At 31.8% G+C, this 12,643-nt stretch overlaps 4 protein-coding genes across 4 annotated transcripts; all 4 read left to right on the forward strand.

The window, feature by feature from the left end:
- Positions 1–3,315: 3,315 nt before the first annotated feature.
- On the forward strand, positions 3,316–4,198 carry LOC106715057 (endocuticle structural glycoprotein SgAbd-5). The gene is made up of 3 exons (XM_014508263.2): positions 3,316–3,406; positions 3,494–3,606; positions 3,926–4,198. The coding sequence occupies exons 1-3, from the start codon at positions 3,398–3,400 to the stop codon at positions 4,149–4,151; spliced, it is 348 nt and encodes a 115-aa protein (XP_014363749.1). The 5' UTR covers positions 3,316–3,397; the 3' UTR covers positions 4,152–4,198.
- Positions 4,199–5,501: 1,303 nt separating this feature from the next.
- Positions 5,502–8,574, forward strand: LOC106715061 (endocuticle structural glycoprotein ABD-5-like). Its single transcript, XM_014508268.2, has 3 exons — positions 5,502–5,598; positions 5,685–5,818; positions 8,304–8,574. The coding sequence occupies exons 1-3, from the start codon at positions 5,590–5,592 to the stop codon at positions 8,527–8,529; spliced, it is 369 nt and encodes a 122-aa protein (XP_014363754.1). The 5' UTR covers positions 5,502–5,589; the 3' UTR covers positions 8,530–8,574.
- A 1,557-nt stretch (positions 8,575–10,131) lies between these two features.
- LOC123720919 (larval cuticle protein 16/17-like) lies at positions 10,132–11,157 on the forward strand. The gene is made up of 3 exons (XM_045678227.1): positions 10,132–10,266; positions 10,477–10,640; positions 10,924–11,157. Exons 1-3 carry the CDS (start codon positions 10,258–10,260, stop codon positions 11,144–11,146), a joined length of 396 nt encoding a protein of 131 aa, XP_045534183.1. The 5' UTR covers positions 10,132–10,257; the 3' UTR covers positions 11,147–11,157.
- A 353-nt stretch (positions 11,158–11,510) lies between these two features.
- Positions 11,511–12,479, forward strand: LOC106715059. The gene is made up of 5 exons (XM_014508265.2): positions 11,511–11,547; positions 11,617–11,663; positions 11,733–11,814; positions 12,009–12,113; positions 12,279–12,479. Exons 1-5 carry the CDS (start codon positions 11,512–11,514, stop codon positions 12,432–12,434), a joined length of 426 nt encoding a protein of 141 aa, XP_014363751.1. The 5' UTR covers position 11,511; the 3' UTR covers positions 12,435–12,479.
- The last annotated feature ends 164 nt before the right edge of the window (positions 12,480–12,643 follow it).

The following is a 12,643-nucleotide window of genomic DNA, read 5'->3' on the forward strand; positions in this document are numbered from 1 at the left end:
TTGTTATCATGATAATTTTAAAGATAAATGAGTAATTTTGCTTGCACATTATTATAAAAACTTGTTTTATAAAATTGGAACAACAAAATATAGAGAACTTGACTTTCAAACCCAATCAAATATATCAGAAGAAATTACACGTCTAGTTGTGTAATATCATGTCGATGACATCGTCGTATGGATGTTATATAACTCGACCTTGTACGAAATTAATTCAACATATAGTAAGATTATGTTTGAACAGCTATCGTAATGTCAATCTGGCCTAAAAAGCATTTCTAGTAAGGAAGGCGAACCATCGAGTGTCGGAGGTCAACGGCGCATCGGTTCAACACACTATGACGTAACACACCGTTTGGAATCTCAAATAAATTTAATCAAAATCTTCGTCAACATTAAATCTTAATTATAATTAAACAAGAAATCTTAGAAAATCTTTCTTTTTGATAATTTTTTCACGAGAACAGAACATTTGATTTTACTAACTATACTCACAACTTTAACGTTCGAATTGATCAGTCAACCTTGCTCTGAGGTGGATTTCGAAGAACTATTTGGATTTCCAGTCTCTCATATCCGTTTTCGTTTATTGCCACGGAAGTCAATTTTATCCTTATAGTACTCTCAGTTCATTTTATCTTGTAAATCATCAAAAGGCTATTCCTCGAATTAAGACAAAATAATGAATTCCAAAGAGTTGAGGGTTCTAAAATAATTGCAGAGCTGAGATGTTAACTTGTTACCGTTTATTCTATTTACATAAGTATATCGTTTTAAATTGTCAAGAACTTTAAAAAATGTTAACCAATCATACATTAAAATGTTATAAGAATATTAATAAGTAACTAATAAATTATGTTAAAAAGCTCAATTTATTATAGTTATGAACGTTGTAGATTTTTGAGAATCAAAACATGGTTAATTGTTCTAGTTAAATATCTCAAATTAAACCTACGTTATTATTTAACGTTTCTTTAAACATTTGTATACTTAATAGAGAAATTGATATTTATAAATGAAATATGTAGATAGACGACTAAATATGCATATTGATTAATTTAATTGGTTTGTCTGATTGTATGATGAGAGCTATCTTCTTATTATCACACGCGCAATAACCGGTTGGTCGAAAATTATTAAGCGCTAACAAAAGGCCTTGATATTTTCTATGAAATAATTTGTATCTAGTTGTTTTGCAAATGCAACGCGTTTTTAATGAAACATAAGCCGTGTCATGATGCGTGTAAGAATGATTTTTAACATTCCTAAATTGCAAAAGTATCATCTACTTAATAACATCGTTCAGACGAAAATGTTAAAGGCCGTACGAATAGTTCGCCACAGCTGATTGATGTTCTCATAACCTCAGTGTATGTCGCAAGTAACATAATGTTACTGAATCTATTACATTTTATAAACATTTCAGTGATGTTCAAACTCTTTACATATAGATAGACTCTTTACACATAGATATATATCTACAAATGGTATCGAGCGACTGAGGAAAAACTACAGTATTATTATAATACTTATTAATGTTACCGCAACTTAGGAATTTTATACGATTGACCTTTCCACTGATTTTTTTTTTCGTCGTATATCGAAAGATCGCATACAAGTTTCCGTACAAAATTATTTTTCTCTCGCGTTTTAATAACTGATAGCAATTTCAGATCTCAAAAAACTCTTTAAAACTCGATGCCTAAGCACTCCCTAGTACGTCACATCATTCAATCTGTCGTCACATAGTTACAGAGTTAACTAAAAGTAGACAGCACATTGTCAAAGAAATTGTAATATTAATCATATATGTTAATAATAATTGCTTAAATAAATGTTTTATCTAATGAAACGACGGATTACATAAAATTTTTTAACACCCAAATTTAATCTTAACCCCAAATTTTAACAGTGGCAGAGTCCGCGACAACAATATTTCTTGGTTGCATGAATGGGCCGGCTCGCCGCATGCAAGGGTACATAGTATCTGAAACATGTTACTCATAATTACGGGAGAATAGTATATTTAAGGAATAACATTTGAACACATGTGACAAAAACCAGCTACAAAATAGGGTATAACAGAATGCGCGCGAAGCCGTGGACAATAGCTAGTAGCAAATAAACGTCTTTATATTTTAATTTCTTGACATTTAATAAAAATACCTTTGTAACACCAAAATCATATTTTTATTTTTTACATTTCTTGTGTCGTTGATAAATACGAGTATATTTGAATGACATGAACAATACTAAGCTATAAAACTTTAAAACGTTTTTTATCTATTTTATTTATCCCCTTTCATTATAATTAATTAAGAACGGCTTAACTCACGTGTGATCGTCCGGTGATGGCACCGACTAGTTTCAGACCCGTCGGGGGGCCATCTTCAGGGCGAGTGTTTATTTTGAGGACTTCGCGGTCGCGTCGCGTGTCGTACATCATTCATTATAATTTATCATTCTTGTAGTCATAATCTAAAACAGTTTATATAATATTTGGTTTATGGATATAGGAGCTGGTAAGGTTATAAAGCCAAGAAGGAGATGGGGAGTGACGACTGATATGACGAAAACCTGGTGCAACGACCTAAGTGAGTAGGATAAGTACAGGGAAAATGAACATGATGATTTGCCACTCAGTTGCAAAAGAATCCCACTGCGAGATTTTCTTTTCCACAATCTTCGATTAATGTTTGCAATTTATTTGAATTGCATACTTTTGTGACAAATAAAAACATCCAACATAGATGGAATGATATAACTTTAAGAGCGCCGGCGCCACAAAAACAGGGATTCTCTCGCTGTGTTTATTACTTTATTTGTAATAAACTACAATGGAATAACTTCCGCGTGAAAATAAAAACGAGAAGAACATTTCTATTTTAATTTTAGCTGTAATTAAAAATGTATAACATGCGTACAACATGTTAAAAGGGTCGTTAACCACCGCCTCTCACTCAGAATACTAAACCATGAAACAAATAAAGCAATTATGCAATTAATTAATTAAAAAATACCGTATGTTACTTGTGAAAATGTGTGTGTGTGTGAAAATACCGTATGGCTCTGGAACTACATGTCAATTAAATATTTGCAAGGTTTATCAACATTGACCTTTAAGAAGTTACTAAAGACAGATGCATAGGTCACTTCGATTGTTAACTAACAAATGCGTATGCGAACACTCACAAGCGAAAGCATCGCTATAACTATTACAAAGAAAGATGTTTTCGTTTGAACATACGGCTAGAAGCGACCAAGTTTTACGGCTATGTTGCAACCGAGCTTAAGAAGAAATACATTCATATATAAGACAGAGGTTCGAACACATAACCATCAGACAAACTGTGCATTCTTCGAAGACAACAGTCGTTGTAAACAAACAATAGAAAAGATGAAAGTGGTCAGTAGACAAATTAAAGTTATTGAATTTTTCTGTGATGTGAACTGTGAAAAATGTGATAATCTACATGACACCGTTTTGTTTCAGTTTGTCGTACTCGCCTTCATTGCGGTAGCCGTGGCTGCGCCCCAGAATCCTCAAGACGTTCAGATCCTGCGTTATGAGAGCAATAACGCTGGGCTCGATGCTTACAACTTCGCGTAAGTAAGCCTTTACTCTCAATCTCAGTGCTGAAATATTTTGGAAGCAAAAAGAAATATACTGACTGTCAGTAAACGAACCGAGAACCTGGAACGTCGTGCCCTGATTAATATTATTAAGCTCTCAAGATGTTTTCTTACCGAATAAATCGGAATCCAATTTTGGAAGGACACGGGGTTATCCTTTGTCTCAATAACAACAACAATTATTTCATGTTTCTATTATTAAATTCCAATTATGTTTAAAATGAAATATAGGAACTCATCTTTAAAAAAAATGGTTTGCTTTAATAAATCTTAGTTAATTATTAAATTATAGATGGGAACTATCCGACGGAAGCTTGCACGAAGAGCAAGGTCAACTAAAGAACCAGGGAACTGAAAATGAGGGAATAGCTGTTCAAGGAAGATACGCTTGGGTCGGACCTGATGGAGTCAATTATATCATCACTTACGTTGCCGACGAAAATGGATTCCAGCCAACAATACAACAAGGTCCCGGGGGAGCGATCCCTTCTGCTGTAGTCGCTTCGCTTTTGGGATAATCTGATAAAAGATTTCTCAACACATTTTGTAAATAGCATAACTATATACAACCTTATATAATATTTATATAAGTTCGTTAAGTATTGTAAATAAAGTATTGTAATTTTTACATCTTTTTTATTTATCATTAGAATTTAATAATTAATGAACTCTAGTGGACCAAAATTATTACCTATTATCAAAAGTTTTTTATTACTTTTTAATAATTCTCACTATAAAAAAGAAGAAAAAAGGTGAATAATAAAATAAATCACTGCCTCTCACTTATATCTTTTTTGAGATCCGCAATGGTACAGCAAACAGCAATACAACTAAATTCAAATAGTAAAATATGTATGTGCAGTTTATTCAAGAAAAGTGTAACTAATTTAAAAAATCTTCTGTGAAACTTATATAATTGCTTTGTGATAACGTAATTTTCAATTTTAAATACGGTAGGTAATACGCGGTTAATCTTCGAATTGATCTAAACAAAGTTAGGCAGTAAACCAAATAACGCATCATAATTACGCATACTTTGTAAATGAATTAATTATAAAACAGATTGGTGGCAAATCTAACAGTATTTAAATTCCCATATGCGATAAAGATTTCGACACCTTACTGTTAAAAATTAAAACTAATGGAAATATTTTTGTTTTTCATTTAAAAGTTTACATAACTCTAGCTTATAATTTGGATCAACTTTTAAACGACAGTAATAGATTTAAACTTTTTAGTCTATTAAATTATCGCAATAAAACTTGTATGGTGCTACCATAATTACTTGTTGCGTTTACACAAGCATAAAGTGTCTCAATAAATGGATTACATCGTAATATAATAAATAAAGATCCATAAAATTTAATTTGATTTTTCAAACGTTTATTCTTTCTTACAGAAAAAATCCTGCATTCAAATTTAAAGTCCCCTATTATAATCTTATATGAAAAAATAATACAATTGCATAATCATTTCATTTTAAAAATAACAACTCGTGAAAAATTTTAACCCATCCATTTTCACTTACAATTAAAATGCTAGGTGCAATCTTATTACAGCTAAATTCAGCAAGCTTATTACCAAAGCTCAGTGTTTTGTATATTCTAATTTATCACACTGTACAGCAAGTACAGAGAAGAATATTTTCCGAGGAAATTTCCCTCTTAATTGTTAGTTAAATAAAGATTGGTATTGAATTTTTTCTCGAACTCTTTGACTTTACGTTAAGTACATGTTTACTTAATTCAACCGACAGAACCCATGAAATTGACCAATGACAACACGCGCTTGATCACTTTTCTCAAATTCTAAGTGGTTCACCTTCGCGACCGCATCTCAAGCGAGTATTTGATTATAAAACAAAACTAAGTCATCTGGTTGAGATATAAAGGTCGCGAAACTTAGACACCTTTCAGTGTTCGTTTATCGTCAACAACTAAAGGTCATCTAATAAACATGAAAGTGGTACGTAGTGTTTGAAATGGTGATTTATCAACTGAAAAATAATTAATAGAAAAATAATTAAATAAAATGTGATTGTTTTTCAATAGATAGTAGCTCTATGCCTGCTGGTGAGCATTGCACTGGCAGCACCGCCTCCAGTATACAGAGGTACAGATAGCCAAAATGCTGATATTTTGCGATTTGAAAACGACAACACCGGCACTGGCTCCTACAATTACGCGTAAGTAGTTTAATCTTTGTCTTTATTTATTGAAATTATTACCTTTTAATTAAAATCATAATTAACAGGATTTCAAAAGTTAAATTAACAATTATTGCATATTATCATAGTAACCCTTGAAATTCTAGAAATTTGATGACAAAAATTTATGACGACCAAAAACAAAATATGCCCCTACACTTATTGTAATCGAGTGAACAACTTGTTCAGAAAAGAAATTAACAATTGACAAGCTAACATTAACAAAGTTAGCATCTGATCACTTTTATCTCTACCGTGAAGTTAGTAACGTACCACCAGTAGTTATTTAACATTTTTTTGTCTCTGTTATTTCAAAGAGAATGAGCGGGATAATGAATTTTTTAAACAATCGTCTCGTCAGTGGAAATACATAGTTACTCGAAAGTCGGTTTATTTTGAAACAACTAAACTGTCAACTCGATTCTGTATCGTTTTAATGAATATTTAACCTGCAAGTTTCGTCAACGCGCGGAGGCGAGTGTGTAATTTAGCAATCAAGTTAAAGCAACATACCACAGGTGGCTCTTTCACTTGAAGTTACTCTAAGGAATTAACCAAACGATTAACTTTAATAGTCCCCTTCGTTTCATAAAGTATGAATAAACTGCGCGTTCAATTTGTCGGATGTCATTTGATGCCCAATTAAGCTAGTTACACGCCTTTAGTTTTAACGGAACAGGTAGACCCTTCAACTAAAACGTACATATGTAGTAAAAGTTGAGAACAGTGGGCCTAGCACGAGTATTTTTGACAGACGCCATCGTATCGTTAAGGCTTAAATTTGTATTAACATTTGTGCAACGCCTATCGGGCGTAAATCACGCCAAAAATTTAATCTTAATTTTGACATAATTGACGATGACGATACGAAGGCGATTGTCACAAATATTCGTTCTAGGCCCACTGTACAGTTTAACTAACACACCTTAAGTTGTAACTGCACAGTTTCAACTAAACAGTAGGATTGCACAGTTAAAATTGACGTGTGTAGGCAAAACTATACTATAAGAATATAAGATATATATAACTACTAGCTTTTACCCGCGACTCCGTCCGCGCGGAATAAAAAATAGAAAACGGGGTAAAAATTATCCTATGTCCGTTTCCTGGTTCTAAGCTACCTGCCCACCAATTTTCAGTCAAATCGATTCAGCCGTTCTTGAGTTATAAATGGTGTAACTAACACAACTTTCTTTTATATATATAGATATAACTAAACTATAAGAACTGTACGTTTAACTGACAATTAACATTTTGCCAAATAAAAATGTAACTGTAAATATTAATCTCCACTTAATCCGTGCAATCTCAATTTCGGTAAATATATTTGCATATAATAGAAAAATTCCGAGAGGAAAAAAATGCAAATTTCAAATCTCAGTATTAAGTCAAGGCAACAATTTAAAAATACCCGGCACAATATTGTCATTGTCAAGGCAGACTTGACTAATAAATAAAAAAGAAAGGAATGGTCCAATAAACTACGTATTTATCTTTCAATCAAAAAACTGGTTTTCAGTAGAACACTCACTTAGCAGTGTACATATCAAGGAGATATACACCAATTAAAACAGACTTGACACTAATATGGAAGGACAATAATAACAAATAGTACTTTGAATTTGTCACATCGCTTTGATTTTAATCAATCAAAATGTTATTGCCATGGCCGTTTTTGAATTGTTTTAATGTACAAAAAGCGGTTATCAATCCCAAGTAGGGTTGGTGACAGGCAGGCGGCCGGCCGTAAAAAATGAAACCAAATCTTTAACTTCTATAAAATCTTGTGCGCCGAACCCACGTGTGTTGGATAAGGCCAGGGAGATTATGAAGGCACACGAAACTTTGTACCTTATCATAGTATATACGTGAAATATAATTTAAAATATTAAAGCATTGAATCGATTTTAGTTCTTTAGTTTTCGAACAAAATCTGTTCGCTAACTGATAGCGATCTTAGGAACTATGCAGTGAAAATTATACATATCTTTAGTATTGGATCCGTAATTTTTCATTAGATAACCTTAAAAATACAACAAAATTCTAAAATAAAAAATGATATTATGTAATATACTTTTTTATAAATATATTATAATTTTTTTTGAATTTTACTGTATTTAATAATTTATCTTAATTTTTTAAAATTTTTGATACATAACATCTGGAAATAAATTGAAATGATGTACCAAATCCCAAATCTGAAACAATAATAGTTTCTTAATAAAATGAACCAAATACATTGTGGGACAATGACCTCGCTTAGATTGCCCTAATCAAAGATTTTATGGGCTCATAGCAAAATCTTTACAAATATTTTTAGGGCGAAGATACATTCTTATTCTTTGGTTGTAGTCACATAGAATTTTTGTTGGTCACAGTACATTAGATGCAACCTACGAGTAAAAGCGCAGGGCGATTATTTCTCGTATAAATTTCAGTGCTGTAAAACCATTTTTTTTCACAGATACGAACAAACAGATGGCACGAAACAGGAGCAAGAAGGTAAATTAGTGAACGTTGGACTCGAAGACGAACATCTTGTCGTCAAGGGTAGATTCACTTTCATTGGAGACGATGGTGTTACTTACGTGGTGACGTACATCGCTGATGAGAACGGATACCAGCCCGAAATCGAACAGGGACCAGGAGGCGCTGTCCCCGACGCCGTTGTCGCTTCTCTCCTCGGTTAAATACGTAAATACTTGTTAAATTGTTATTAAAATCTAAATTAAGAATTCACGTTTTTATTTCTGATTTATCAACCTTGTCGTGTAATCAATGTGCAGTTGCATTTCAATTGCTTAAAAGTAGCTCTCTGTTTGCAGATTGGGCCATCGGCATTTTTTCCCTAAATTTCAAAAACAATCTACGGTAGGTAGAGAAATAATAAAAATACAAGTTATAGATGTTTTATATGTTAGTAAGAGCGCATTCGCAAGGCGCTTTTTTAGGACGTTAGCGGCTCTCGAGCTATGATTGTTATAAAATCACTATTGTTTCCTTAGTCCAGTGCTCAATATGCAGCTCTGCGATACACACCATATGTTATAATTAGAGTTGAAGTAGTTTAACAGTGGTAGAAGCCAACAATAATAACTTCTGTAGCATGAATTGGCCTGTTCGCCCATCGCAATACCACTACTACACAGAAGACAGGCGCAAAACGAAAGATATTCCACGTTTCGTCTGATGAGTGTACTTTCTGATGGCCTAACAAATTGTCTTTTTCTTCCCGCCCTTTTATAAATATAAGAAAAGGAAAGGATGGAGAAGTAGCTCGTTTGCTACCTTACAATATAAAAAAACTTCAATTTAAAACTGAGCGAGGAAAATCTTTTTCAAATAAATTATATTTATAATTATCATATATACGGGCCTCTGGAACATATTATGTCCGCTGTGAGTAAGAATTTGTTACTAAATTATAACATTACAGTGTCAAAACATTGTTCAATTCATTTTCTGCGTTCTATAAACATTAAGAAGTTTGCGAACATTGTATTCTCGTTTGTCGTGGAAGCGAATTACTGTTTACGACATGCAAAAGTTTACGATCCATAACTTCACAAGTATGTGTATGTGTACCATCTCATTATTATATGCCGGCTGAATATACCAATTTCTTTAAAGGATTTTAAAATATAAAAAACCTAACAGAATGCCTTAAAAAGTGTTTAACTAATTTTTGGTTTTAAACTAGTTTATAATTGTAAGTTTATTTTACTCGTGAAAAACCATAGACAACGAGTTGACCATGAATTTAAACTGCTGAAGCCGAGTGCAAGTACATGGAAGTATCTGCATTTTATCAAAGGAAATGAGAGATATGTTTCTGTATTTCGCCCACGTTTGATTTTAGCAATTACCAAATGTGTTAATTTTTATCATTGCCTTAAGTATAGTCAAAGAAGGATATCTGAAACGGTGAGAAAGGCGATGCTATAAAAGAAAAATTAACACTACAGCTACAGTACAAAGAGAATCTTGTGAATTTTTTTGTCGTTGACAGGATGGCGCTAGTGAACTATCATAATTACGTTTGTCTTATGTTCAACAGTTCAGATAGCCTTGTCGATCTATACTATGCAACAAAATATCTTTAAGGTGATAAACGTTTTTTGTTCTGACTATAAGTAATTTCTGCTCCACTATATTAAACATTAATGTTGACATTCTATATTTTTACATTCTTCTTAAAATAACGATCTTTCTTAGTTTTGTTTCAGGGAAATAACTGCCACAGTATGATAATATTGTTTTTTTTTTATTGTAACAAAGTTGAGTAGTTTACCTTCATTGCAGCTTCTTAGTTAAGATTTACAACAAAACAATACATCTTATTAAGCTATAAATTTTGCGAAGAATGTTAAAAACGTTTATTTTACCTTTAATCATCAAGCTACGATCAACTGTTAAAAATGAAGGGGGTAAGGTACATTTATTTAACTACAGACATAAAACATGAATTGGCCGTTTTTTTCAAACAAAGCAATCCAAATTTAATTGGTACAGAACACTTTACTCATATATTTAAGCGATAAATACGTGTTTAAGAATATAAATATTTTAACCATGTCAATACACAAAATTGTTAACTCGTTAGGTTTTAATTATGTTATTATTTTGTTATTCTTTAGGTAGTGCTATTGTTTTTACTGGGAGCCGTATACTCAGTATACTCAGTGCCAGCTCCGTCTTTCTTGGATAGTGTAAGTGACTGCTATGATTACAAGGAAAAATTCTGGAGCTTTGACAACTTTAAGAGTGATTATAGTGATAAAAAAGTTGCTTACAGATTTGGGTAAGTTATAACTTTGATAAACAGATTATGTTATTTCGATTTTCGAATCAGATGAAATATATTTAATTACTCGACAAAGAATGTTGACATGCTATCTAGCTTGAAATTAAGAAAGTAATTTATCGTAACTAGAGTAATGTTTCCTTCTTTTTAAGTGTTTCTTAACTTTTCCAAAACAAGTACTCTTCGATTTTCAAATTAAATGTCTTAAAAAAAGTTGTCACTTTAAATAAATGTTAAAAGAAAACGACATATTTGTTAATAACAATTAAATAATTTCCAGGTTTGAACAACTAGACGGTACGAGGCAAGAACAAGAAGGAGAATTCATAAACAAAGGCGGAGAGGACTTCCTGTCTGTCAATGGTTTTTACTCGTACATAGGCAACGATGGTGTAAGGTACACTACTAAATACAAAGCCGATGACAATGGATACCAGCCTATTATAGAACAAGGCCCTGGAGGAAGCGTTCCCGATGCTGTAGTTGCATCTATGCTTGGATAAACGAAACCTGATAAGCGCTTATGTTAAATAAATTACATAAAAAGTAGTAAATATTTTTGGTGTTTTTTTATTGGCCGAAACATTTACCAAATGAAATTACCACACTTATCAGTTGGAATCATGGTAGAGCGCTAGTATTTTCACGATAGAAAATTAAGTGATATTGGCGCTCCCTTTTCCTTTTCCTGCATTCCATGCCTGTACAAAAACATATTTGAATCAAATAAAAAAGTAGTAATTTTTCCTACAACGATGTAATAAAAAAATAAAGCTGGTTTTATCACAGTACATAATTTTATTGCTATTTTTATATTGTACAAGCATATTTTTTTAAATAAACGAGAATTTATTTTATGCCAAACATTATGTTAAGAAGTTGTTTGCCTTTATTGTGTTGTTTAGTAAGTGTTAACAAAGACTTAAACAATATTTGAGATTTACTTTCTACTTAAATAAAAATTAATTTTCAGTGTTTTCAAATTCTTTTTAAAAATTCTCAAGGAGTTATTTACACGTAGTAAGTGACATAGTTCATTGTTAAAAAAAGTTTATAATAAATTAGCATTTAAATTGTATTTATTTTTAGCGAAGATGTGGAGTTGAGACGAATTTTTCCAAATGAATTTCCAATGGATACAATACGACGAAGTGGTTCACCATTTGCTGAGGTAATTCTTTTGCAAAGATTGTGCCCTGTAACATTGGTTCAAAATAATCAATAAAACTTTTCTTCAAATAATAAAAATTGTCTAAAAGAAAACCGAGAATACAGCGATCTTGTCATATACTCTATTATAGATTAAAATGTTCATATGAAAAAAAATTAAGTAAACCTTTTGATAACAATTTTTTTTTATTTCAGCATTTGGGTCGGTACACTGAATTGAAAAGTTATTTCCATCATCCTAAAAGTAAATTAAATAGTCACTTTGAAGAAATGATTTGCTACAACAGAAGTAACAAAAAGGTTAATCTTTTTTATCCAAATTCTAATGAATAAGAAAGAAAGATAAAATACTCTTTATAGTTATAATATGGAAGTTTTTTTTAAGTTCATTCAAAGTATGAACTCGTAAATGCATTGATTGCATATATGTGTGTGTGAACACTAATTCTAATGCATATTTTTCAGATTTGTAAGATTGATGTGGACCGCTATTTACCAGAAGAGAACAGTTATTACTCGTCTGTAACAGCAGAGAGCCATGTTGATAGGCGACGTGTATACTGCTTTATGCTGCTCTGTTTTACCGAGGATGAACTGGACAGAGTCGTAGCTTCTTTTTAAGATCTAAAAAAAATTCTGGAAGAAAAACAATGAGAACTTTTTCATGCGCAAAAATTATTATCATAGCGTATTAATTATTTGCGTGTTATTTATAATGGTTTTAATATAACATAATTTCTTTAACATAAAGCTTAATGCTTTTTTTCCAAAATAAAAGATCTGTTGCAAAGACAATTTCGTCTTTGCCAATTTCGACAATTTACATAATA

Source organism: Papilio machaon, chromosome 6 (assembly GCF_912999745.1).
Source record: "Papilio machaon chromosome 6, ilPapMach1.1, whole genome shotgun sequence".
NCBI lineage: Eukaryota > Metazoa > Arthropoda > Insecta > Lepidoptera > Papilionidae > Papilio > Papilio machaon.